At 42.7% G+C, this 25,961-nt stretch overlaps 1 protein-coding gene across 1 annotated transcript in view; it reads right to left on the bottom strand.

Moving 5' to 3' along the window:
• Positions 1 to 25,961, bottom strand: part of LOC121292311 (cytosolic phospholipase A2 zeta-like) — a 128,664-nt gene that overhangs the window by 90,439 nt on the left and 12,264 nt on the right. Inside the window, exons 4-7 of the mRNA XM_041214162.1 lie at positions 17,977 to 18,099; positions 16,871 to 16,911; positions 15,921 to 16,101; positions 1,681 to 1,783 (exon numbers count right to left, since the gene is read on the bottom strand). Of these exons, the coding sequence (XP_041070096.1) occupies positions 1,681 to 1,783; positions 15,921 to 16,101; positions 16,871 to 16,911; positions 17,977 to 18,099 (448 nt within the window). The remainder of the gene's footprint in view (positions 1 to 1,680; positions 1,784 to 15,920; positions 16,102 to 16,870; positions 16,912 to 17,976; positions 18,100 to 25,961) is intronic.

Genomic DNA, 25,961 nt, shown 5'->3' with positions numbered 1-25,961 from the left:
TGCTGAAATCCATATAAACTACAACAGCTGCACTAACCTCGTCTACACACCTGGTCACTTCCTCAAAAAATTCAATCAAATCTGTTAGCCATGAGCTCCCTCTGACAAAGCAATGCTGACTATCCCTAATCAAACTTTGCCTCTCCAAGTGGAGATAGATTCTCTCCTTCAGAATTTTCTCCAGTAGTTTCACCACCACTGACGTGAGACTCATTGGTCTGTAGTTCCGCAATAACCTTTGATGTGGCACTTTATCAAATGCCTTCTGGAAATCTAAGTACAGTACATCCACTTGTTTCCCTTTATCCACAGCACATGTTACTTCCTCAAAGAACTCCAATAAGTTGGTTAAACAGGGTTTCCCTTTCACAAAACCATGTCGGCTCTGCCTGATGACCTTGTGCTTATCCAAGTGCCCTGCACAATAGCTTCTAACATTTTCCCTCCGACAAATGTTAAGCTAAGTAGCCTGTAGATTCTCACTTTCTGTCTCCCTCCCTTTTTGAATAATGGAGTTGCATTTGCTACCTTCCAATCTAATGGGACCTTCCCCGAATCTAGAGAGTTTTGGAAAATTATAACCAATCTCACAACTATCTCATTGGACACTTCTTTTAAGACCCCAGGATGAAGTCCATTAGGATCCGGGCTCTTGTCAGCCTGCAGCTCCAACAATTTGATCAGTACCACTTCTCTGGTGACTAATTTTTCTGACTTCCTTCCCCACTTCCATTTCCTGGTTTATAGCTGCTTCTGGGATGTTACTTGTATTCTCTAAAGTGAAAACTGATGCAAAATACCTGTTCAATTCATCTTCCATCTCCTTGTTTTCCATTATCAATTCTCCAGACTCACTTTCTCTAGGACCAATGCTCACTTTGTTAGCTCTTTTCGCCCACTGCAAGCTCTCTACTCAATCCTTCCTCATTTACCTGAGGGCTGTCACAACACCAGAAACAGCCTCATCTTCAATTCTGCGAGAGGTGCCTTGGTGTCTCCTCTGGCCCCTGCATGCTCATAACTGGGTGTGCTCAGATTTCTAGGCCATGATGCTTTCATAGGCATTTAATGAAAAATATTAATAACCTAATGTCTCTGGATCGTGAGAGTAAAGAGAAAGGACACTGTTGAAAACAATAAATTTTGTGGCCAAAAACGAGTGCGCAAAGGGAAAACGCTACAGGCAGCGCGTCTCAGCTGCTTAGGTTCTGAGGTCTGCAATTCCTTCCCTAAACTGCTCCACCTCTTTATTCTCTTTTAAGATGCTCCTTAAAACTTACCTCTTTTTGGTCACCTCCCCAGTATCTCTTCATGTGGTTCGGTGTCAGATTTTGTTTGATAACACTTCTGTGAATTACTATGCTAAAGACATCATCTAAATACAGTGTTTCTCCTAGCATAGAGAAGCCTCAGTGGGGTCCTTGATACATTGGTACACTTTGAATTGAGAGATGTTGCTAATGTCAATTGTTGCAGCCTGAAAAAAGCCCATGGCATAAAATTTAAGGGCTACAGTGACCTTGACAGCCACAGGCAGTGCTGTCCACGTCCTGGTTTGAGCTCAGAGTTGTGGCAGCAGCAGTTGATGTAGCTCAGTGACAACTTCCTTGAGGACATTGCTCCTCAAATAGGAAAAGTGTTCTGTTAGAACTGCTGTGGATATGGCCTCCTGTGCATTACCCTTCAGCTCCTCCCTCTTGTCGGAGCTGTTCCTGCTATCTGCTGTCTTCTGCTCTTCATCATTCTCCAGGCTACTCCTAGGTTTGTGCTTTGCAAACTGTAACTGAAATGTACAACTCCTAGTGATAGAACAAACCATTCTTGATGTCTTTCTGCATGCCTAAAACTGTCCAATTAGCCTTCAAGAACCTCTTATCACATCACAACTAAAGCCAAGTTGGAACTTTATGAAGGTTGACTGCAATTAGGGAATACCTGTGAATGCAACAGGCTAAGACAGGTTTATCAACTCCTTCAGGCGGCCATGAAAAGAATATTCCTTGTAGACAGGAAAGTCTACACTCCTAGCTGATCAATCTAGTTAGGCAATTATATGACAATACATGACACCAGGTAACTGCTGCTGCAACTACAATCGGAGTCATTAAATTCAGCTAGAAGGAAGTGAGGGACAACAGGCAGACCCTAGATTTGACCCACTTGAGCAGCAAAACCTGGAGAGTTCTCTGTAACCTTAATGTGCTAGCCTCTCCCAAATTGGCTCCATTGCCAACCAACCAAATACTGAATTCCAAGATCAATGCAGATCACCACCAAGAAAAGAACATTAACAAGAGCTGAAAAAGAGTCATACGGACTCGAAACGTTAACTCTGTCTTTCTCTCCACAGATGCTGTCAGGCCTGCTGAGTTTTTCCAGCAATTTTTGTTTTTATTTCAGATTTCCAGCAGTATTTTGCTTTTACCTTAGTGTTTAATTGACTGCCACTTCTCTTCCAGGAATGCCTACCTTGAAGAAGTACTGCTCTTCTCTCCAACAGGATTGTCTCTTTTGCCCTGGTCACCTTCATTGCTTTCCATTTCCCTCCGGGTGTTTGAAAAGGTGTTTACTAAAACTTGTTTTCACAGCCATATTTCCTTCCTCAGTGACTGTCTCCATCTCCGACTTACCCTACGTGGATTCCAACTGAGGTTCCATCCCTCATGTTTCAAATCCACCCAGGATTACAGGTATCTCCAGGGCATACAATGCTCCTTGGACTGCTGTTCTTGCCGCATCCTGAGATCCTCACTCAGTGCCACGCGCCGTCATATGAACACACTCAATCCCTCCAGGAGCACTGACTCATCCTACCTCAAAGCTGTCCTTGACCCCAGTTTCATTTCATTCTTCGTCTCATCTGATGCCTTAACAAGAAACTTTGTCTCTTTCTTTCAGGTGCTAAGGAACGCAAGCTCCAACAACTCATTGATACCAATGCTCATCCAGGACCCTCCACCCCTTCCTGTCCCTCTGACCCCATCCTGTCTTCTAATCCCAGCCCAGCCGTGCATTCACTATACCCCCTGACCTTCCCCTCTCTGATGCTGAATGTTCAGTACTCAGCAAAGGACTCAGTTTCATACCCTTATGCCCTACCTCAAGTTCTGAAGAAGAGTCATACAGATTCGAAATGTTAACTCTGTTTCTCTCTCCACAGATGACCTGCTGAGTTTTTCCAGCAAATTCTGTTTTTGTTTTGGATTACCAGCATCTGCACTATTTTGCTTTTATATTAACAAAGAGCTGCTCTGCTCCCTTTCCTATTATCTACCAACTTCATATTTATCAAAGCCCTTCAACAGAGAAGCAGACAAAGTTCTGGCACTTATCAAATCTAGCAAGACTGCAAACTCAGGCAGCATCTTCCTGGAATTCCTGAGGAACCGAGTACAACATGTTCATAACTGTCTGGCATGCTTTACAACATACAAGCCTTTGGCCAGATGCTCAAGGTTATGTCAACACATAAAGTCATTGCAATCTTGAAATTGGTGAAAGCAGCCGCCTATCTGAAAAACTACCAGCAATATCACTGCTGTGTGTTATGTTCAAGCTCCTAGCGAGGATTTTACTCCAGTGAGTGATAACACTTTGAGGATTAAATTCCAAAGAAGCAACATAGGTACAGACTTGAACTTGAGCTCACAATCCACAATGAAGCCTGTTATCAGTGTAAGCACAAGACAACAGTGGACTTGTGTACAGTTTATGTTTGCTGTATTCTGATATATTGGGAGTCCACTGCTGAAAGTGTCTGGAGTCGTATACTGTAAACCAAACATTGCACCAAGTAACAGACATGCTCACCAACCACAAGTTCGACGTACATTTCATGCAGCAGATCAGCAGGCTTCAAAGACTGAATAATAAGCTCCCTGCAGGGATCAGTCTTGGTACTAGCACATTTTAATGTTAAGATATGTGATTTTCCGCTGGCCCAATCCAAGATATTTGAATATGTAGGTGGCCTGTTGATAGTCATCCAAGTGAAAACTCTTGCCAACTGGAATCCGTTGTTACATGTGGTGGTTTTGTCTGAATCCTGAGAAACTGCTTACCTCTGCTCATCATGTAAACATCTGGCAGGTAATGAATCAAAGAATCTCTGAGATACTAAACCTAGGCACAACTTCCCAGATGACTGTGGAGTGGTTTTGGAACCTAATCCTACACATTATCAATATCTGACAGAAAATGCAGCAGAGATGAAGACTAGGATCAACTTAATCCGCAAATTATCTAACACCAGACCCTATCAACAGCTACCTTTCTTAGTGACTGAATATTGCACACCACACATGGACATGAAGTGTACATATCAATCTCAATGGCATGGAACTGAAAAGAGTTATAAGAATTATCACAAGAGTTTTGAAACAAGCAAAGACAATCTGACTGCATATCTTCACACCACCTCCCAAAAGAGGAGCAGCAATAATCAGAGGATACAACCAAGCCATAACAAACTCAGACCTGCTTGTTAATTAAGATTTCTAGAAGCTCCCAAAATGCCATCTAGGGCCACCAACCTATTCCAGTTACTCGTCAAACTCTCAAAAACTCAGAACTCTTATCTAAAGTCAAGAAGGGGAGGATGCGAGAAGCCTGAATCCTGAGAAACTGCTTACCTCTGTAATATCAATTATATAATACTAATCACTCAGCTTCATCATGCCACTTTAGATGTATGTCACTGTGAATCACAATAGAACTTCACTAGTGGTGCTCCCACCTACAATATAAATGGAAGATGAATATCCTGATTTGCGATTTTGGAGCATCCTTAATACACTACTGGTTGCTAAGATCCTTCCATCACTCTGTGTCACCAGATTCCATGGACATCCACTTGGACATCGACGTTTAATGTCAAAGGATATCAAGGCCTTGGAGAGGGTGCACTGAAGGTTTAATAGAATGATACAGGGATGAGGGACTTCTCTTATGTGGAGAGACTAGGGAAGATGGTGATGTGATTCACAATGTTCTTCCTAGAACAGAGAAGTTAAGGGGAAATTTAATAGAAGCGTTCAAAACAATGAAAAGGTTTTAATAGATTAAATAAGGGGAAACGATCACCCATGGCAGGAGGGTTCAAAGGCACAGATTTAAGGTAATTGACAGAAGAACCAGGAATGGAGGGGCTGGTGAGGAGAAACTTGTTTATGTGATGTGCTGTTATGATCTGAAAAGCGCTACCTGAAAAACAGGTGGAAATAGACTCAATCATGTATTTCAAAACCAAATTGGATATTTACCTGAAAAGTTAAAAATTGCAGGGTTATGGGGAAATAGCAGGGGAATGGGACTAATTGGAGAGTTCTTTCAAAGAACTGGCACAGAAATAAATGGGCTGAATGGCCTCCTTTTATGCTGTACAATTCTATGCTTGTATAATGTTGCTTTCAAACCGCCACATAAAAGAAGAATCTCTCCAAGTTGTCTACTGTGTGAAAACAAAGCCTAATTCTGCTCTAAGTCATACGGACATAAGATCTCAGGTTTGATTCCCAGTCCTGAAGCAGTGTTGGGAATATTCCAATTGCCCTGACGATTCCTGGGTTAAAGGAAGGAAAAAATAATATGCTAAGGTGCCTACTCCCGATTGTCGTTTATCCTGCTGATGTGTAGTGATGAGAAAAAGGCTAGGCTAGCAGAGCTGCTCTTCAGCTCTTCAAACATGATGAATGGTCATTTGGATGAGATGGCTGCCAGTACCCATAGAGCATATCACAGGACGTATCTATTTTATCAGTTGAAAGGGGAAAGACAAAATAACGTAACAAACTGAATTTTCAATAAACAAACTTTATTTTTCTCCTCTACTACTGTAAGGAAAGTTATTGAAATTTACCTCTTTATTAACTTTTATTATTTGCCTGTTAAAGAGTTTCAATGTTGAGTTTAATCAACAACAACTTGCATTTATATAGCACCTTTAACATAATAAAATATCCCAAGGTGCTTTAAAGGAACTTATCAAACAAAATTTGGCACCAAGCCACATAAAGAGATATTAAGACTGGTGACCAAAAGGAGTGATTTTAAGGAGAGAGAGAGAGAGATGGAGGGACTTATGGTAAGAATTCCAGAACCTGGAGTCCAGACAGCTGAAGGTATGTCCATTACTGGAGGAGGGATTAAAATCCAGGGTGCATTAAAAAGCAGAATTGGAGCAACTCTGAGGCTTGTAGGACTGGAGCAGTTTACAGAGATAGGGAGGGATGAGGCAATGGGTGGGGGGGGGGGATGAAAACAAGGAAATTTTTATATCAAAGCGTTGCCAGACTGTGAGCCAATACAGGTCAGCAAGTACAAGAGAAAATAAAAGAAGTACCAGGCAGAAATAGTCTTTAGCTGATGGAAAATGTCAAGGAAACTTTATTAGCTCCAGCTTTCTAAAGGTACCTGACTGAAAAAAAGGGAGTATGATCTTTACCCTGCCAAGAACAGGACAATCAAATCAGTGTTTAACAATAAGCGTGGATTAGGTTATGTAAAAATGTGAATTCTCATGTAACAGAATGCAAATAAGTGGCTTAGAAAGCAGGTCTAAGAGCCTCAAGAGCTGTAATGTGCTTGAATTTCCCAGCGAACCAGCGAAGTATCGCTTAAAGTGCTGCAAAGTGTAACTGTCATGTCCATAAGGCATGAAAGAGATCATAAACTGTTCAAATCAAACCTTACTTTCTATTTATTTATTTAATGGACTTTGCTGGACCAAAAACATGGCTGCTAAAGGTCACACGATTTGCAAGTTGGCTACAATTCTGGAAACTTCCAACAGTAATTACAGGACAAAGCTCAACCCTTATCCTTATGGAGTCTATCATTGTGTGGAACCATTACAAGCAATGAAACAAGGGAACAACAAACTGTCTCCCCAGCCTTGACTAATAACAAAGAGAGAGAGCCATCGAAACTCATTATAACTGAGAAGGCACTGATAGCCACCCTCTATCTCCTTAGATGAACAATGGATTTGGACCAAAGACATAGAAATTGATTGTTAACCTGAAACTGACTCACCAATGGGCAACACCACATGATCCAAGCTCCTTTGGCCTTTGGAAAGTTATAATGTCACATAACTGGATTCCCAGAGCAGTCTGCTGTTAACATCCAGCCTGTCAACACCAAAGCAGGACTCGGCTGACAACAAAGCCTGCCTCATCTAAACCTCCTCGAAATCTGGTTCTCTGGAAGATCTCTGTCATCGCCTGTAGAATGGAGCAAGTCACTGTATACCAGCACCATCTTGCTGCATCATCACCAAATTGGAAGGAAGTCGGCAACTCCTGCTTTCAGCTAGCTGAACCCACATGAATTTTACCTTCTACATGAAGGAACCTTTACTGAACTCTGGCATTCTGGACTCTAACATTCATATGGATTAATATTCCTTTTTTTTCTAAGTTATTCCTAGTAGTAAAATCTTTCTCTCCTATCTGCTTCTTGTGTGCTTGTGTGTATGTACGTGGTTGCAATGGCCATCCCCTGGGTTTGAACATATAAGTAAGCCATACTTCTGATTTAACCCCAAAGGGAGTTTGCCGTGAGTCACTTTAAAATTGACTTCACAAACAGAGGGTTTAGCGAAACATGCCACAAACTATTTCAAAAATTAAAACACCTCTGCTTATGGACAGATGGAGAGAAAATAAAGTTCAGTTTGCCTCTCTCCCCTGTGCTTAACAATAATAATTGTCAAATAATAGTTTTCTGTGTCTGATTAATTTACTGTAGATCTCATCAATAAATGCTTGTTTATTGTTTTGAGAAGTAACATATAAACCTATAGAGGAGAACACAATCCTAAAACACCCTTGTGATACAGTACTTGCCTGTTCCTATCACCTGGAGATTGTTGACCTTCTTCACCTTGGCTTCCACATACGTACAGGGTTGAGCCTAGTCAATGGAGGAACAGAAAACAAATTAGCTCAGTATCAGCCTAAGCAGGAACATATATGTTCAATGCACAGGCATTGGATTATAGGTACTGGGTTACCAATAAGATTATTAGGTATAATTTCACTTCATTCTTGCCTTTTTGCCCCTATTAATGCCAGGAATTACTATCATTTGCATCATAGACTGCCCACCTGAATCATGTGCATATGCATGGAAAGTTCAACCAATGCTGTACATATTAAGCTACTGACTATAACTTCAGGGAACCGCAATCCATGAAAACATATCAACTAGCAACCATGACTCAACTGAAGCTCATTGAAGAGATTACTCAGGACTGAGGGCTTCTTGTGGCGATTACTTTTAGCTAGTGATGAAAGTAAGAAGTTTCAAATATCTTTGAATCACACTCCCCACACCACAAGTTACATTAATTTGGCTGCAAGTTTTCTTTTGGGGGTGAGGGGAGCAAAGGACAATTGACAGTGGGACAAAGGAATGTGAGGATCTTAAGTAAAAACAGGGACCTTGGAAGATAGATAGAAGATTGGTTCACAGCTGTGAAAAGAATTCATGGTAAGTCAAAACTGAGTTGCTGGAGGTTCATGGTGGAGTAAATAAGGGGCAGAATTTTGCCCTTTGCGTGGGTGGGAGGGGGGTGGTGGGTGGTCATGAAGCCATCCGCTGTCCACAATCAGCACTGCAACGCAATTTTACGCAGGTGGGCCAATTTAGGCCCGCCCAGTGTTGAACGTGAGCGGCAGCGCTGCCTGTGTAGGCAGGGGGAGGACTGAGAGTGGGCCTAGCACAAACTTCACGCGTGCGCGTGAAAGAATGCTTCAATAAAGCGCTGTTTAAAAAAAGCAATGAAGAGAATAAAGTTGTCATAAAACATGTCCCCTCATGTGACTCTGTCGCATGAGCAGGGACATGTTTTTAATTCAAGTGTTGAAATTTTTATTTTATTTTTATTTGCTTTAGGAAACCTCATCCCGCCCATGGATGAGGTTTCCTAAAAAATGCAAAGGCCCCTTGGTGTTTTTGCCTGCCTGCCGACCGTTAGGTTGGATGGGCAGCATAAATTTGAAATCAATTACCTTTTTAGTGGCCTTAATAGGCCTTTTAATTGTTGGCGGCTGTGCTGCCGACACCGGGGTGCGCCCGCCAAACAAAATATCGCGGGACGCTCGCCCGATGTCATCGCACACCATTTTACCCTCAGCCGGTTTGGAAGTGCGTCCGCCCACCGAGCTCAACATTCTGCCAAAGAGTCTGGAAGTGGATTAGAGGGAATTAAAGTTGATCAGTGATTTTAATAAATGATCTCTTGAAGGGAGCAGTATAGGTAGTCTTTCAATATAACAGTAGCAGCTTTATAAATAATAAATTCATGGAGGAATCTGGGTTTGGTATTTAGGTCACATTTGCAAATAATTATATTTGAAGAACAACTGTTCTGGTTCATTATTTCTTAAGATACTTGTTTGTACAACGTGTACTGCTATCAATATTCTAATGCTCTAGGATTAATAAGTGAGCCCAATGGTGTGAGGCAGCTGGATTGAAAAGGTGCTCTCACAATAGTAAAGTGACCTGGTCCTTGAAGCATATCAAATGTACTTTTACTAATGCAGAACTTGTTTTGTGGTGATGATTGACTTCCATGGGCAGAATCTTCTGTTCGGCGTGAGGGGGCAGCCCCTGCATACCGACGGGTAAAATAATATGTGATGACAGCAGGTGTGTGTCCCGGCATCACCGCCCGTCATTCCGACCCTTTGTTCGGTGGGCGCACACTGGAGTCGGCTGCGCACCTGCCGAACTGTCAAAGGCCTGTTAAGGCTGTTAATAAAACAATTAAGCAAATTGACAGGGCTGCCCGTCTAACCTTAAGGTTGGGGGGCAGGCAAAGAGCCCAGGCAGCCTTCGCATTTTTCATGAAACCTCATCCATGGGCGGGATGAGGTTTCATGAAGGATTTATTAAATTAATAGATATTTTTCATAAATTTCATAAACATGTCCCAGCTCATGTGATGCTGTTACAAGAGGGGATGTGTAAATTATTTCTTACCCTCTTCATTAAAAATTCACATTCTGAAATTAATTTCCCTGAGGCAGCTCCATGCCTCAGGGAGATTTCTGCGCTCTTTCACGCACCTGCATGAAAGAGTGCAGGCCCCGACTCTCCCTCCTTCCCCGCCCACACAGGTAGTGCTCAGCACTACCGGGCGCGCGTCACACTGGATGGGCCTTAATTGGCCCGCCCATGTAAAATGATCAGCTCTGCGCCCGCTCCAGACTGGCCTGCTCGACGGGGAGAAAATCTCCCCCAGGACTTTCTGTTTTCCCATTTAAATGGGGAAATGATGGCCTAGTGGTAACATCACTGGGACTAGTTATCCAGAGGCCAAGGCTAATACCCTGAGGAGAAGGATTCAAATCCCACCACGGCAGCTGGTAGAATTTGAATTCAAGTAATTAATAAATTCAATGGATTAATAAAAAATCTGGAATTGAAAGTTACTCTTGATAATAGTGACCATGAAACTATCAACGACAGTCGTAAAATCCCATCTGGTTCACTAATGCCCCTTGAGGGAAAGAAATCTGCCGTCCTTACCTGGTCTGGCCTGCAAGTGACTCTACACTCACAAAAATGTTGACGATGGTTGACTCTTAACTGCCCTCCAAAATGGCCTAGCAAACCACTTGGTTCAAGGGTATTTAGGGATGGGCTATAAATGCTGGCCAAATATATACAAAGGTACACTAACCTCCAAGTTCATCTTCATAACATTTTTTAAAATGCATTCACAGAAGGAAAGCTTTGCTGACTGGGCCAGCATTTATTGCCCATCCTTAGTTGCCCTTGAGAAGGTGCTGGTGAACTGCCTTCTTGAACCGCTGCAGTCCATGTGGTGTAGGCACACCCACAGTGCAGTTAAGAAGGGAATTCCAGGATAGTGATCCAGCGACAGTGAAGGAACAGTGACATATTTCCAAGTCAGGATGTTGAGTAACTTGGAGGGGAACTTGCATGTTGGTGGTGTTCCCATCTATCTGTTGCCCTTGTCCTTCTAGGTGATAGTGGTTATTGGGAGGTGCTCTCTGAGGAGAAGCTTTGATTCTGTGAGGATGACTATATCAGGCTGTTGCTTGACTAGTCTGTGAGACAGCTCTCCCAGTTTTGGCACTAGCCCCCAGATGTTAGTAAGGAGGATTTTGCAGGGTCGACAAGGCTGAGTTAGCATTGTCGTTTCTGGTGCCTAGGTAAATGCTAGGTGGTCCATCTGGTTTCATTGCTTTTTTGAGGCTTTTTAGTGGTTTGATACAATTGAGTGGCTTCCTAGGCCATTTCAGGGGGCATTTAAGGGTCAACCACATTACTGTGGGTTTGGAGTCACATGTAGGTATGGTAAGGTAAGGATGGCAGGTTTCCTTCTCGAAGGGGCATTAGTGAACCAGATGGGTTTTTACGACAATTGACAATAGTTTCATGGTCATCGGTAGACTTTTAATTCCAGATTTTTATTGAATTCAAATTCTACCTTCTGCTGTGACAGGATTCGAACCCAGGACACCAGAGCATTACCCTGGGTCTCTGGATTACTAGTCCAGCAACGATACCACTACATCATCGCTTCCCTCCTCACCACCAAAATAAACCAACTGTGAGGGCTACAGTGTTCTGCAAAACACCAGAAGAACTGGAAATGCCTTTAAACATTGCAACCTGACATACATAACAAGAGTGGCAGGTTTTAGCTTGGTCATCAGTTGGAGTGCTACAGCTGCCTTTAGTACAACTGAATTAGAGAAAGGGGCAAAAACACTAGGGGCAGAATCTTTGGCTCGTTGGGCAGGCGTGCGCCCGACTTGAACAAGCGTAAAATGACGTGCAATGATATCAGGCGAGCATCCTGACGGCATCACGCACTCATGCGATACTTTGGTCGGTGGGCACGCGGATTCGGCAGCACACCTGCGCACGATTAAGCGGCTTATTAAGGCCCTTAATCAACTAATTGATCGGAATTTTTCACTGCCCATCCAACCGTTCGGTTGGGGAAGAGGCCAAGCAGCCTTTGCACTTTTAGTGAAACCTCATCCACGGGCAGGATGCGGTTTTGTCCAGTGATTAAAAAAAAACTTTTTGTACACATATTTTACATGTCCCAGCTCATGTGGCAGAATCACATGAGGGGATATGTTTTCATTATTTTAAAATTCTTTATTTTTATTGATTAAAATCTTCAGCTCCCTGAGGCAGCTCTGTGCCTCAGAGAGTTTTTACTGTGCGGACCTACAAACTTCAGTGTTTGCCCCCCTCCCGCCCTCACCCTGGCAGCAATGAGCGCTGCAGCGTGCGTTTCACGCTGACTGGCCGTTAATCGGCTCACCCCCACCAAACCCGCCTGACGACCAGAAAATCCTGGCCTAGGTCCCTGGAGCACATCAATATTATGTGTTGGGTTGTACATGTAAATATAAAAACACATAGCCAGAGGAAACTGTGGGTAAAAAGAAGGGAATGAACTAACCTCAGGCATTTAGTACATTCTTTAAGTCCCATTACTTTAGTAAGAATTCCCATCATTTCCAACCAGTGAACAGATATGTGCTGATCTGAGCTATATGAAGCAACTTACAGAAAAAGCACAACTCACCACAAGCACACCATTAGTGAGGACCTCAATGGGAGGATCGTTACTACAAAAGAAGAAAAAAGGAACAAGCTGATATTATTAGAGACGTGAATGAATGTTGGTGGGTCAAGGACCATAAAATGGAAGATCCTTGACTGAGATTTTTTGAACTGGAACATTCATCTACTCATACCAAAGTTCCCTTGCTGTAACATTATTGAACAACACTGAGTGAAGTCAACCTGAGGAAAGATTTGAAATGACACAATAAAATGTGGGGGGAAACAAATCACGGAACTTCTAATGTACGCCTCTCTCTAGTTAGTTTTAGAAACCCTGCAGCAGGCCCACTTGTCTCTGAGTTGTGCACTGCATGGAACGTTGGAACTGGAATAGGCCATTAACCCTCTCGAGTTTGTTCTGGCATTCAACCAAATCATTGCTGATCTGTGACCTAACTCCATGTATCTGCCTTTGCCCCACATCGCTTGGTGTGTTTGGTTAACAAAACTCTATCATGTTCAGATTTAAAATTAACAAATGAGATAGCATCTTAAGCTTTTGGCTAAAGACAGTTCCAAACTTCTGCTTTCCTTTGTTTGTAGAAATTCCCAATCCCAAAAGGCCTGGTTTTAACTTTTAGGTTATGTCTTGTTATTCTAGTCTTCCCAACCAGTGGAATTAGTTTTGCTCTGTATACCTTTCCATTCCCCTTAATATCATGAAGTTTTGATCAAATCTTCCCATAAGCTTTTAATTCCAAGGAATAGATCCCTAGTTTGTGTAGTCTTTCTTTGTAATTTAACTCTTGTTCAGAGGAGACCAAATTGGACAAGTGTAGACTCGACACTCGATGGATGACATGTTTCATGGTTCTGAGAGCATGGGGAATGGATGAGAGAAGCACAGGAAATGAATAAACAAGGTTAAGGAGCCTGTTAACCACAGTAGAGGGGAATTCGCAGTTGAGGAAAAGGGGAGATACATTGGAAACATCCTATGGAAGGTGACATCGTCAAAACAGAAGCGGCAGAGACAGAAAATTTGCAAGAATAGATACACTCCTTATGGGAAGTGTGGTCAAGGCAGTTTTGGAAGTCAGTGTGCTTATATGGATAGCCTATACCCAGAAATGGAGACAGAGAAGTTGAGGAAGGGAACAGTTAGAGATTGATCTCTTAAGGGACAAAGGAGGAGTGAAATTGGAAGCAAAAGTGATTAATTCTCCACAGCATATTCCCATGCAAATCCAAGAGATCCTACCCTTTACCTATGTCCAGGGCCCCAAACACACCTTCCAGATGAAAAAGCAACTTACTTGTGTTTCTTTCAATTTAGTATACTGTATTTGCTGCTCACAATGTGGTCTCCTCTACACTGGGGAGACCAAACACAGATTAGGTGACCACTTTGCGTAACACCTCCATTCGGTTTGTAAGCGTGACCCCAAGCTCCTGGTCATCTGTTGTTTTAATTCTCCAACCCACGCACACTTTAATATAGGCCTCCAACATTGTTCCACTGAAGCTTAAAGAATAACACCTAATCTTTTGTTTAGGCACTTTACAGCCTTCTGAACATAACACTGAGTTCAACAATTTCAGATCAAAACCCCTGCCTCCTTTTTTGTCAGATGACAGCTGTTGGTAATGATTCCACTAAGCCCATTTATACCTCCCACAGACCCATTTCTGGTTTCTTTTCTTGTCCCCTCTTGCTTTGCACAAGCATTCCTTTTGTCATCCAATTTCTCCTGCCTTTCAGCATATCCTTCCTTGCCTCTGTACTTGTTCAAAACCTGCTACATCTCCAACTTTGTTTCAGTTCTGATGAAAGATCATCAACCTGTAACATTAACCGTTTCTCCACAGATACTACCTGACTACTGAATATTTGCAGAATTTTCTGTTTTTATTTCAGCAGTATTTTGCTTTTGCATTGGTTTTCCTTTTTAATTGTTCTCAGGATTGGGGTGGGGCTATCAAGTCTACATTTATTATAATAAAAACAGAAAATTCTGGAAGCATTTAGCAGGTCAGGCTGCATCTGTGGTGAGAGAAACAGAGTTAACATTTCAGACCAATGATCTTTCATCAGAACTGGGAAAATTAGATAAGTAATAGGAAGAATAACGATGATATATGTTCAAGTTGCAGTCATGGTCCAGAGACTTGTTTGCTCTTTCCCTTCTCAGTGGTAGAAGTCACAGTACTGGAGTATGAAAAATTGAAGTTGTTGCATACATGCTGCTGTGGTGAGAAAGCCACAGTCTGCTGGTGGTGGAAAGGGTCAATACTGAGTCCAGCGGCATGGGCAGTAATCAAGCACTTTGTTCTATCATGATGTTCAGCTTCTTGAGTGTTTATGTACCTGCACCCAACCATGCAAATGGTGAGTGTTCCATCACACTCCTGAGCTGAGTCTTACAGATGGTGGAGGGGTTTTGTGGAGATGGGAAGTGAGCCACTCATCACATGATACCCAATCGTCCAGATTCACCAAGCCCCTCTAAACATCAGCATTTAGAAGTTTCACACCTTTTAAAAATATTCTGCTTTTCCATTCTTACTACCAAACCTCACAATTCTCTATGTTATATTCCATTTGTCACCTTGTTGTCCACTTACTTAGCCTGCTGGTAATTCTCTGTAGCCTCTATGTCTTTCTCACAGCTTGCGTTCCAACCTAGCTTTGTATAGTCCCCAAATTTGAGTACATTACTCTCGAATCTTTGTCTAAGTCATTAATATAGATTGTAAATAGCTGAGGCCCCAGCACTGACCCTTGTTACAGCTGTCAACTTGAGAAAGCCCCATTTATCCCTACTCTCTGCTTCATGTTTGTTAGCCAATCCTTCATTCATGCTAATATATTATTCACAACTCTGTGAGCCCCTTTCTTATGTATCAATGTTTTGTGTGGCAACTTATTGAATTCCCTTTGGAAATCCAAGTGAACTACACCTACCGGTTCCCCTTTATCTACCCAACATGAATTGCCTTTCATAAAATCATGTTGGCTTTTTCTGATCACATGATTTATGATTTTCTGAGTGACCTGTTAAGACTTCCTTAATAATAAATTCCAGCATTTTCCTGACAACTGATGTCAGATTAAGTGACCTATGGTTCCCTGTTTTCTCTCTCCCTTCTTTCTTGAACAGTGGTGTAACATTAGCTAACTTCCAATCCACTGGGACCATTCTGGAATCTAGGGAATTTCAGAAAATCATTACCAGTATCTCTGCAGCTACCTCTTTTACTACCCTAGGATGTAGGCCATTACGTATCAGGGATTTGTCAGCTTTAAGTCACTTAACATTCTCCTATACTTTTCCTCTGCTGTTGTTAATTACCTTATATTCCTCACTCTTGTGAGCCCCTTGGCTAGCCTCAATTTTTGGTATGTAATTTATGTCCTCTATAATGAAGACAGACACAACATATTTGTCAAAGATCTCTGCTACTTTCTCGTTTTCCATGAAAATTTCTTCTGTGGCTTCCTCTAAGGGAATAACATTTACTTTAGCTACTCTCCTTTGTTTATATGTGTAAAAGTTTCTACAATTTGTTTTTATATTCCTAATTAGTTTACTCTCATTCTATTTTTCCTTTTTTTCAACTTTTTGGTTACCCTTTGGTGATTTCTAAAACTCTCCCAATCCTCAGGTGAACTATTATTCTTCGCAATATTCTAATCATGGCTGCCTTCCTCTCTGTTAACTTCGGTTCCAACAACTTGAGGGTTTTCCCCTAACCTGTTTACCTCAGTTCAGTGAGTTCCAAGATGTGACATACTTAGTCATTCGAAGCCTTTATGTTGAGGGCAGCTACCCCCACTTCTGTTATCAGCTCTTGCATCCTTATCAGGATCAAGGCTAGTGATCCAATGGCTTTGGTGGAATCTGATCTGAACATCAGTAAGCAGGTTGCCGATGGATAGGTGTCGCTTGATGACAATGTTGAGATTTCCTCTGATTGCTCTGTTGATAATTGGAAGAAGGTTGATAAGATGATAATTGGTTTGGTATGATTTGTCCTGCTTTTTTGTGTAAAAGGCATACCTGGGCAATTACTCCAACATACAGGTATAGATGCCAGCAACATAGACCCACTAGTGCACAGGTTTCAGTCAGTCCCTAGGCTACACTGTTCAAAATATTCAGCTGCTTCTTAAATCTCAAATGGATTGACATTGGTATTTATGAAAAATCGCTTTAAAAACAAACATGGTTTTAAAAATGGTTGATAAAAATGAAAGGCATTTGTCCTCAAGCCCCTTGAACCCCATAATTTCATTACTCACCATTTTTCCAAACGAAAGTTCACTTCCAGTTGCTCATCATCCTGAAAGGAACAGGTTAAATGTAATGAGATTCCATTTATTATTTTTACCATTCAACCCTGCATTGAGCTTAAAAGCAATCAGTTGTATTTTAATTTATATTTCGTGAAAAATATCATTGCACGGAAGACTGGATGGAGCCCTCTATCTCTTGAACTTTGGTTTAAAATCAGCCCAGATCGATGGCATTATGACTGGCCTCAACCAGGCAAAGAGAGACAACTGCTGCATCTGTAGTGGGTTCCAGCACATTATGATTATCAAAACAACACTCACATGAGAAAGAATGAACATTTATACAGATCTTGCATGTCCTCAGAACATTTCAGAGTCTTACTTTTGAAGCATAGCTACTGTTACATAGGCAAATCCTACATCATGCTACAGTCCTGTGAACTATTTGGCAGGGTTCATAGAAACAGAAAATAGGAGCAGGACTAGGTCATTCAGCCCTTCAAGCCTGTTCCACCATTCAATAAGATCATGGCTGATCCTCTCAATGCCATACTCCTGCTTTCTCCCCACACCCCTTGACGCCTTTGGAGTCTAGAAATCTGTTTCCTTCTTAAATATATTCAGTGGCTTGGCCTCCACAGCCCTCTGTGGTAAATAATTCCACAGATTCACCACCCTCTGAGTGAAGGATTTTCTCCTCTTCACAGTCCTAAATGGTCTACTCCATATCCTGAGACTGTGACCCCTTGTTCTGGACCCCCCAGCCAGAGGAAACATCATCCCTGCATCCAGTCTGACCAGCCCTGTCAGGATTTTATACGTTTCAATGAGATCCCCCCTCATTCTTCTAAACTTCAGTGAATCCTAGTTGATCCAATCTCTCCTCATACGGCAATCCTGTCATCCCAGGGATCATTCTGGTGAAAGCGCATTCCAAATCCTAACCACTCGCTGTGTGAAAAAGTTTCCCCTCATGTTCCCCTTCTACAAACACCATCTCTGTTCATTGGTCGCTGTTGTACATCTCTAAACGTTCATGGCACACACTACTAATATGCATAGAAAGGGAACACTTTTCCGGTGGTTCTATCACAGCAAAGTGGATGCCTCACCTTCAGATCTATGAAAGCCTTCATATCGTGCCCAAGTTCAAATTTTCCAATATCGATGTCTACTGTCGACAGATGTTTTGTCCCTTTAACACTGGTATGATAGAGGGAGAGCTCCAGTACATGCTAAATAGATCAAAAAAAAGACTCTCAAACAGAAAACGCATCACAATGAGCCACTGCTAAACATGAGGACAGCATCAGGCAAATGACATCAATTATCGGGGAAACTGCTAACTGTCACCAAATAAGCCAAATTGTAAAATGGTGAGTGACACATTACCGGATACAACCTCCATCACTAAGTGTAAAGGACTAACTTATACTGCAACAAGTACAGACACAGAAAAAACATATTTATTCAAAAAATTAAAAGTAAAGAAGTATCCTGTTAATACCAGCATGTCCCTTCAGCAGCTCAGGGACCAATAGCGTCAGATAATTATGCAGTGGGTAGCCCCTGGTCTGCGCTCTGTGCCAAGAGGAAATCCGTATGCAGTGCTCCTTATATTGATTTCCATATAATCTAAGCTGCTCCATCTTTTTCAGCTGTGGAACTAACAAGATAACTCTTTCAAAAAGCTGAAAGTGTTAAAAGATTCTTTATAAGCTCTGCATCTCTCCTTTCAATGTGATACAATATGCGCTGTGTACATACCTCCCAGTGTGATCCAATATGGGCTCGCCACTCCCCTCCCAGGGCAGAATCATCCCAGCTTTGCACTAAGAGCAATAGCAGGTGGGTAAAACAATGTTTACCTGCTGGCTGCTATGGTAGGTTTTCACGCCGTATCTCCCAAACTTGCTGCATTACTTGTGCATTCCCGGAAAACACACCGTTTCCATGGCAGGCAGGCTCTCATTCGCCAGCCATGCCATCACCTTGCTGCTTCATCACACCAGGCGCCATGTTTAAAGTCCAGCTGCGCACACACATTTCAGTGCTTCCAGTCCATGACTACTGCAGGCAAGATGTCCACAAAAGGCAAAAAGGCTGTAGCCCCAGGTTTAATGAGATGTCACTGGAATGAAATTTGGACGCTATGGTGTCCTCTACCCCCACTCTGGCCACAGGACGGGCAGTGGCATCTCCAATCCAACATGACAGGCAGTGGCAGTGGTGATCAATGCCAATGCTGCACAGAAGAGGTTGGCCATCTAATGCAGATAAAGGATGAATGATCTCATCCATGCAGCCAGGGTATGGCAACTATCTCATCCCTCTAAACACACACACTCAAGCTCATCGCACATTCACTGGCATCTCACTCACTGCCTGCTCAAGAAACATCACTACCCATTCTCACAGACACCCTCACATGTCCATCTTGCCTCATTTCCTCCGGAGCTTGCCTCCTCAGCCCTCACCATCTTGAGGCCACATGCACAGATCAACATGTGCCCCCAAACACACCCTGGGATAGCCTCCTTCCCTAGTACAGCTCTTGTCTGCAGCCTCTTCCCTTGCCTGAGGCCACTACTGCCCCTTCCCCAAACAAGACCTTGCCCTGCAGCCATTGAAAAGCCACCCGCATATGGCTGATCTGGTAGGTCGAGACCTACCCATGAGCCCCCCTAAAAGTGATGCGGTGCTGTCTGTGAAGCCAGATGCTGATGGCTGCGAGTGCTGACCAAAGCAAGGTAGGCAAACAAACCTTGCAGTGCCAGGCGAAGTAAGCCCGCCAAGTGCACGTTGCTTATGTGCTATTGTGAAACAAGTTGGCGGACGATCCATATGATATACTGATGTATTAATGATATGCTGATGTATTACAATAAGGTTCCCCTCATCCAATAGCGTGAAACGTGGCCCGCCTTCAGTGAGCTGAGCGGATGATTGCAAAGTTGTTTCACGCCGTCATGAAACCGATTGCGCCATATTGTCTGCTCACACCACCGAACACACCCGATGGCGGCAGGCACGGAAATCCCGGCCCCAGTTTGACACAACGTGGCCTCTGCACAGAATTCCCCGTGACGACAAAATATGAGCTTTGGCTAACTCTCCTAACATGACAATATGAATACTGAATATCCATCCCAGTATGATACAAATCTCTCCCAACGTAACACCATATGGACTCTGCAAGCACACAGAATAAATACAGAACAGGAGGCCATTCAGCCCATTGAATCTCTGCTAGCCCTTCAAAGCAGCCATTCACCTAGTGCCACTCCCACCTTCTCCCGGTAGCCATGCACATTCCTCCTTTTCAGATAATAATTCAATTCTTTCCTGGATGTCTCGATTGAACCTGCCTTCAACACACTCTCAGAAAGCACATTCCAAATCCTAACCACTCGCTGTGTGAAGTTTACCTTCATGTCTCCACTGCTTCTTTTGTCAATTACTTTAAATTTGTGCCCTCTGGTTCTTGATTCTTCCACCAATGGGAACTGTTTCTCCCTATCCGCTCTGTCCAGAACCCCTATGATTTAAAATATCTCTTTCAAATCTCTTCTCGACCTTCTCTTCGCAAAGGAAAACAGTCCCAACTTCCCCAAGTTATCTACGAAACTGAAGTTCCTTATTCCTGGAACTGTTCTTGTGAGTCTTTTCTGAACTCTCTAATATGCCTTCACATCCTTCCGTAAGTCTAGAGCCCAGAACTGGATGCAATACTCTATTTGAGGTTGAACCGGTATTCTACAGAAACTTAACTTCCTTGCTTTTGTACTCTAGGTCCATATTAATAAAGCCCAATATGCTGTATGTTTTATTAACTGGTCTCTCAGCCTGTCCTGCCAGCTTCAATCATTTTTGTTCAAATAACACCTTTTGAATTATACTCTTTATTTTATATTTTCTCTCTGAGATTTTCCAACCAAAGTAAATCACTTCATGCTACTTTGTATTAATTTTCATCTGTCACTTGTCCACTCAATCCACCAACCTGTCTGGGTCTTTTTGAAGTTCTACATTAGCCTCCTCCTCCCAGTTCACAATACTTCTAAGTTCTGTATGGTCTGCAAATTTTGAAATTGTGTTCTGTACACCAAATCTAGGTTATTAATATCTTCCAGGAAGAGAAAGGGTCCTCAAACCCACCCCTGGGCAACTCAATTATAAATCCACCAGTCCAAAACACATCCAATAACCACTGCCCTGTTTCATATCACCCAGTCAATTTCGCATCCACGTTGTTACTGTCTCTTTTATTCCATTAGCTCTAACTTTGCTCACATACCTGTTGTGTGGTGCTTTATCAAATGCCTTTTTGGAACTCCATGTATACCACATCAACATCAATACCCTCTTCAAACCTCTCTGTTAGCTCATCAAAAAACTGAAGCAATTTAGTTAAATAAATTGCCCTCCACAAAGCCATCCTGACATTCCTTATTTAACCCACATTTGCTCAAATGACTATTGATTTTGTTGTAAATTATTGTTTCTAGAAGCTTCTCCACCATTAAGGTTAAGCTGACTGGCCTGCAGTTACTGCACTTATTTTTACACCCTTTTTAGAACAAGGATGTAGACTGGGAAATTATGGCCAGTGCCTCTGGAATTTCCATTCTCACTTCCCTCGGTATCCTTGGATATATTCCATCTGATCCTGATACCTCATCAACTTTAAATACAGACAGTGTTATGATATGGCAGGTGGTAGGCTGACCAAATCCACAAGGGAAACTTGGCCACGCTATCGCAATAATTTTGCAATTTGTATTTATTACAAGAAGGCTGGTGCACTGAAGTCAGCAGTGATGAGTCCACTACCACCTTAGGGATTTTAAAGATTAAATTAAAACACTTACTAACAAAAGAAGAAAACAATTAAACACACAAGGTTACAGTTACACAGTTTCCAAAATTTCGACTTAACTAGACTCCCAGCTACATACCCCCTTTAAGGCAACAGTCTAAATAGATTCCGAATTTATAAAGTCATGCAGCAATTTTACCGCAAGCACCCCTCTGGACAATGGGATTCTAAAGGTTTTTAACACAACTTTGGTTACTGGAACAGCAAACTTCTGCAGGGTGGCCAGAGGCTTTTTCCTCAAGTCTGTTTCGCATAGTCACCTTTAACGATCTCACACGGTCACCCCTCACACAGCCTTCCATCCTTTTTAAATAAATTTCTCCCTTTTCGATCTGTAAATCCCATTGTTTTAACTTGTCTTTAGAAGTTACTTTTCCCAGAATATAAAAATCTTTCATGTTATCACTATGGCCAGTACTTTTGGGAAATATAAATGTAATCACTTTGCCTTAGTTATCATGCTAGTTGTAAACATCTTCTATGTCCCTTTGAAAATCAAACACATCTCCATTTATCTAAAAATGCAAATTTCATTCACACCATCTCTGCTCAGACTTTACCTAGCTTTACTGACCTCTATTTCAAATGCCTGTTGTACATCTCACTTACTTGATAATTGAAACCTTGCAGTCACATATATATATAAGCCTGCTTTAAGATATCTGATATTAGGAAAAATATGATAGTTTCCTGACAACAGCTTATCTAATACCTGTTTCCAATCAATTTTAAACCCCTCAAGTATCTGAATTACATCCTCTTTCACCACGTGCAGCATCATTTTCCTTGGTAAAGATAGATGCAAAATATTCACTTAATACCTTAGCCATGCTCTTTGCCTCTGTGCGTAAATCCCCTTTTTGGTCCCTAATCGGCCCCGACCCTCCTTTTACTACTTAAATGCCTTTAGAAGATTTTTGGATTCCCTTTTATGTTGGCCACCAGTCTTTTCCCATATTCTGTTTTTGCTTCTCTTATTGCTTCAACAATTCCCCTCTGAACCTTCTAGATTCAGCCTGGTTCTCTGTTGTATTATTTTTCTGACATCTGTCATGAGCACACTTTTCCTTCTTCATCGTAATCCCTATCTTTCTGTCATCCAGAGGGCTCTAGGTTTGTTTGCCCTATCTTTCTCTTTCATGGGAATATACCTTGACTGTGCCCCAACTGTCTCGGCTTTAAAGGTAGTCCATTGTTCAGTTACAATTTTTTCTGCCAATTTTTGATTCCAGTTTATCTGGGTCAGATCCATTGTTACCCCATTGAAGTTGGCTTTCCCTCAGTTAATTATTCTTACTCTGGATTATTCCTTGTCCTCTTTCATAGCCAACCTAAACTTTATGACCCAATGATCACTGTCCCCTAAATGTTCCCCTACTAACACTTGATCCACTTGGTCCACCTAATTTCTAAGAACCAGGTCTAGCAGTGCCTCCTTTCTTGTTGGAACAGACTCTAGGAACTCTTGCCCCTCTCTGCCCTTTACACTACTACTATCCTAATATATATTTGGATAATTCCCCAAATTCCAGAAAGTCCCCGATTATAACTATTGTATAATTGCACTTCTCTGTAAATTCCTTGCAAATTTGTTCCTCCACCTCTTTCCCACCACTCCCAATGTGACACAATATGGCTAATGCACATGTCCTAACAGAGCTCTGCACACCCTTCCCCATTATGACAAAATATTAGCTTTGCATTCAGCATGGATTCTGCATATCTTCCTCAACATAACACAATATGGGATCTGCTCACCCATCTCCAACATAACACAATATGGGCTCTGCACGCCCATTGCCAAAATAACACAATATGGGCACTCACACCCATTGTCAATGTAAAACAATACGGGCTTGCGCACATATCTCCAACATATCATAATATGGGCTCTGCACACCTCAGTGCAACATAACACAAAATGGGGTTTGCACTTACCTCCCAGTGTGACACAGTATGGGCAGTGCACACACTCCTCTTAATGTGATACAATATGGGCTCAGTACGCTTCTCTCAATATGACCCAATATGGCTCTGCATCTCCCTCCAAATGTGACCCAACATGGGCTCTGTATACTCCTTGCAATGTGACCTCATATGGGCTCTACATCCCTCTGCAAAGTAACACAGCATGGGCTCTGCATGTCACTTATAATATGAGGATAATATGAACTCTTTACACCCCACCTAATGTGACACAATTTTTTTTATATTTGTTCATGGGCTGTGGGCATCGCTGTTTAGGCCTGCATTTATTGCCCATCCCTAATTGCCATTGAGAAGGTGGTGGTGAGCTGCCTTCTTGAACTGCTGCAGACCATGTGGTGTAGGTACACCCACAGTGCTGTTAGGGAAGGGGTTCTAGGATCTTGACCCAGTGACAGTGAAGGGATGGCGATGTATTTCCAAGTCAGGATGCTGTATGGCTTGGAGGGAAACTTGTAGGTGGTGGTGTTCCCATGTATCTGCTGCCTTTGTCCTTCAAGATGGTAGCAGTTGTGAGTTAGGAAGATGCTGCCTGAGGAGACTTGGTGAGTTCCTGCAGTGTACCTTGTAGATGGTTAACACTGCTGCCACTCTACAGTGATGGTGGAGGAAGTGAATGTTTATGTGTAGTATATCACTCAAGCGAGTGCTTTGTCCTGGATGCGGTTGAGCTGCTTGAGTGCTGGAGATGCACTCATTCAGGCAATCACACTCCTGACCTTGTAGATGATGGACAGACTTTGGGAGATCAAGAGGTGAGTTACTCACCCTAGGATTCCTAGCCTCTGACCTGCTCTTGTAGCCACAGTATTTACCTGGATAGTCCAATTCAGTTTCTGGTCAATGGTAACCCCAATGATGTTGATAATGGGGGATTCAGCGATGATAACGCCATTCATTGTCAAGGGGCAATGGTTAGATTCTCTCTTGTGGGGATGGTCATTGCCTGACACTTGTGTCGCACAAATGTTACTTGCCACTTGTCAGCCCAAGCCAGGATATTGTCCAGGTCTTGCTGCAGTTGGACATGGGCTGCTTCAGTATCTGAGGAATTGCCAATGGTGCTGAATATTGTGCAATCATCATTGAATATCCCACTTTGGAAGGGAGGTCATTAGTGAAGCAGCTGAAGATGGCTGGGCCTAGTGCACTACCTTGAAGAACTCCTGCAGTGATGTCCTGGAACTCAGATGATTGACATCGAACAACCACAACCATCTTCCTTTGTGCTCGGTATGACTCCAAAATGCAGAGACATTTCCACCCAGGTTCCCACTGATTTCAGTTTTGCTAGGGCTCCCTGAAGATACACTCAGTGAAATGCTGCCTATATATCAAGGGCAGTCACTGTCACCTCACCTTGGGAGTTCAGCTCCTTTGTCCATGTTTGAACCAAGGTTGTAATGAGGTCAGGAGCCGAATGACCCTGGTGGAACCCAAACTGAGTGTCACTGAGTGGGTCATTGCTAAGCAAGTGCCACTTGCTAGCCCCCTATGGCCCGTTTCATCACTTTACTGATGATCAAGAGCAGACTGATGGGGCAGTAATTGGCTGGGTTGGATTTGTCCAGCTTTTTGTGTACAAGACATATCTGGGCAATTTTCCACGTTGCTGGATAGATGCCAGTGTTGTAGCTGTACTGGAACAGTTTGGTTAGGGGCGTAGCAAGTTCTGGAGCACAAGTTTTGAGTACTATTGCCAGAGTATTGTCAGGGCCCACAGCCTTTATAGTATCCAGTGCCTTCAGTCGTTCCTTGATATTACAATCGAATTGGCTAGAGACTGGCATCCGGGCGCTTTGGACCTCCGGAGGAGGTCGGGATGGATCATCGACTCAGTGCTTCTGGGTGAAGATTGTTGCAAATGCTTCAGCTTTATCTTACTGGGTTGCTGGGCTCCCCTATCATTGAGGATGGGGATATTTGAGGACCCTCCTCCTCCAGTGAGCTGTTTAATGGTCCACAAGCATTCACAATTGGATGTGGCAGGACTGCAGGGCTTAGATCTGATCCATTGGTTGTGGGATCGCTTAGCTTGGTCTATCACTTGCTGCTTATGCTGTTTGGCCAGGAAGTAGTCCTGTGTTGTAGCTTCACCAAGTTGACACCTCATTGTTAGCTATGCCTGGTGTTGCACCTGGCATGCCTTCTTGCATTCCTCATTGATCCCCGGATCGATGGTAATGTTAGAGTAGGTGATATGCTAGGCCATGAGGTTACAGATTGTGGTTG

The sequence above is a fragment of the Carcharodon carcharias genome, chromosome 20 (genome assembly GCF_017639515.1).
Source record: "Carcharodon carcharias isolate sCarCar2 chromosome 20, sCarCar2.pri, whole genome shotgun sequence".
NCBI lineage: Eukaryota > Metazoa > Chordata > Chondrichthyes > Lamniformes > Lamnidae > Carcharodon > Carcharodon carcharias.
Note: the sequence above shows the minus strand (reverse complement) of the source record. Positions and strands in the feature narration are given on the sequence as shown.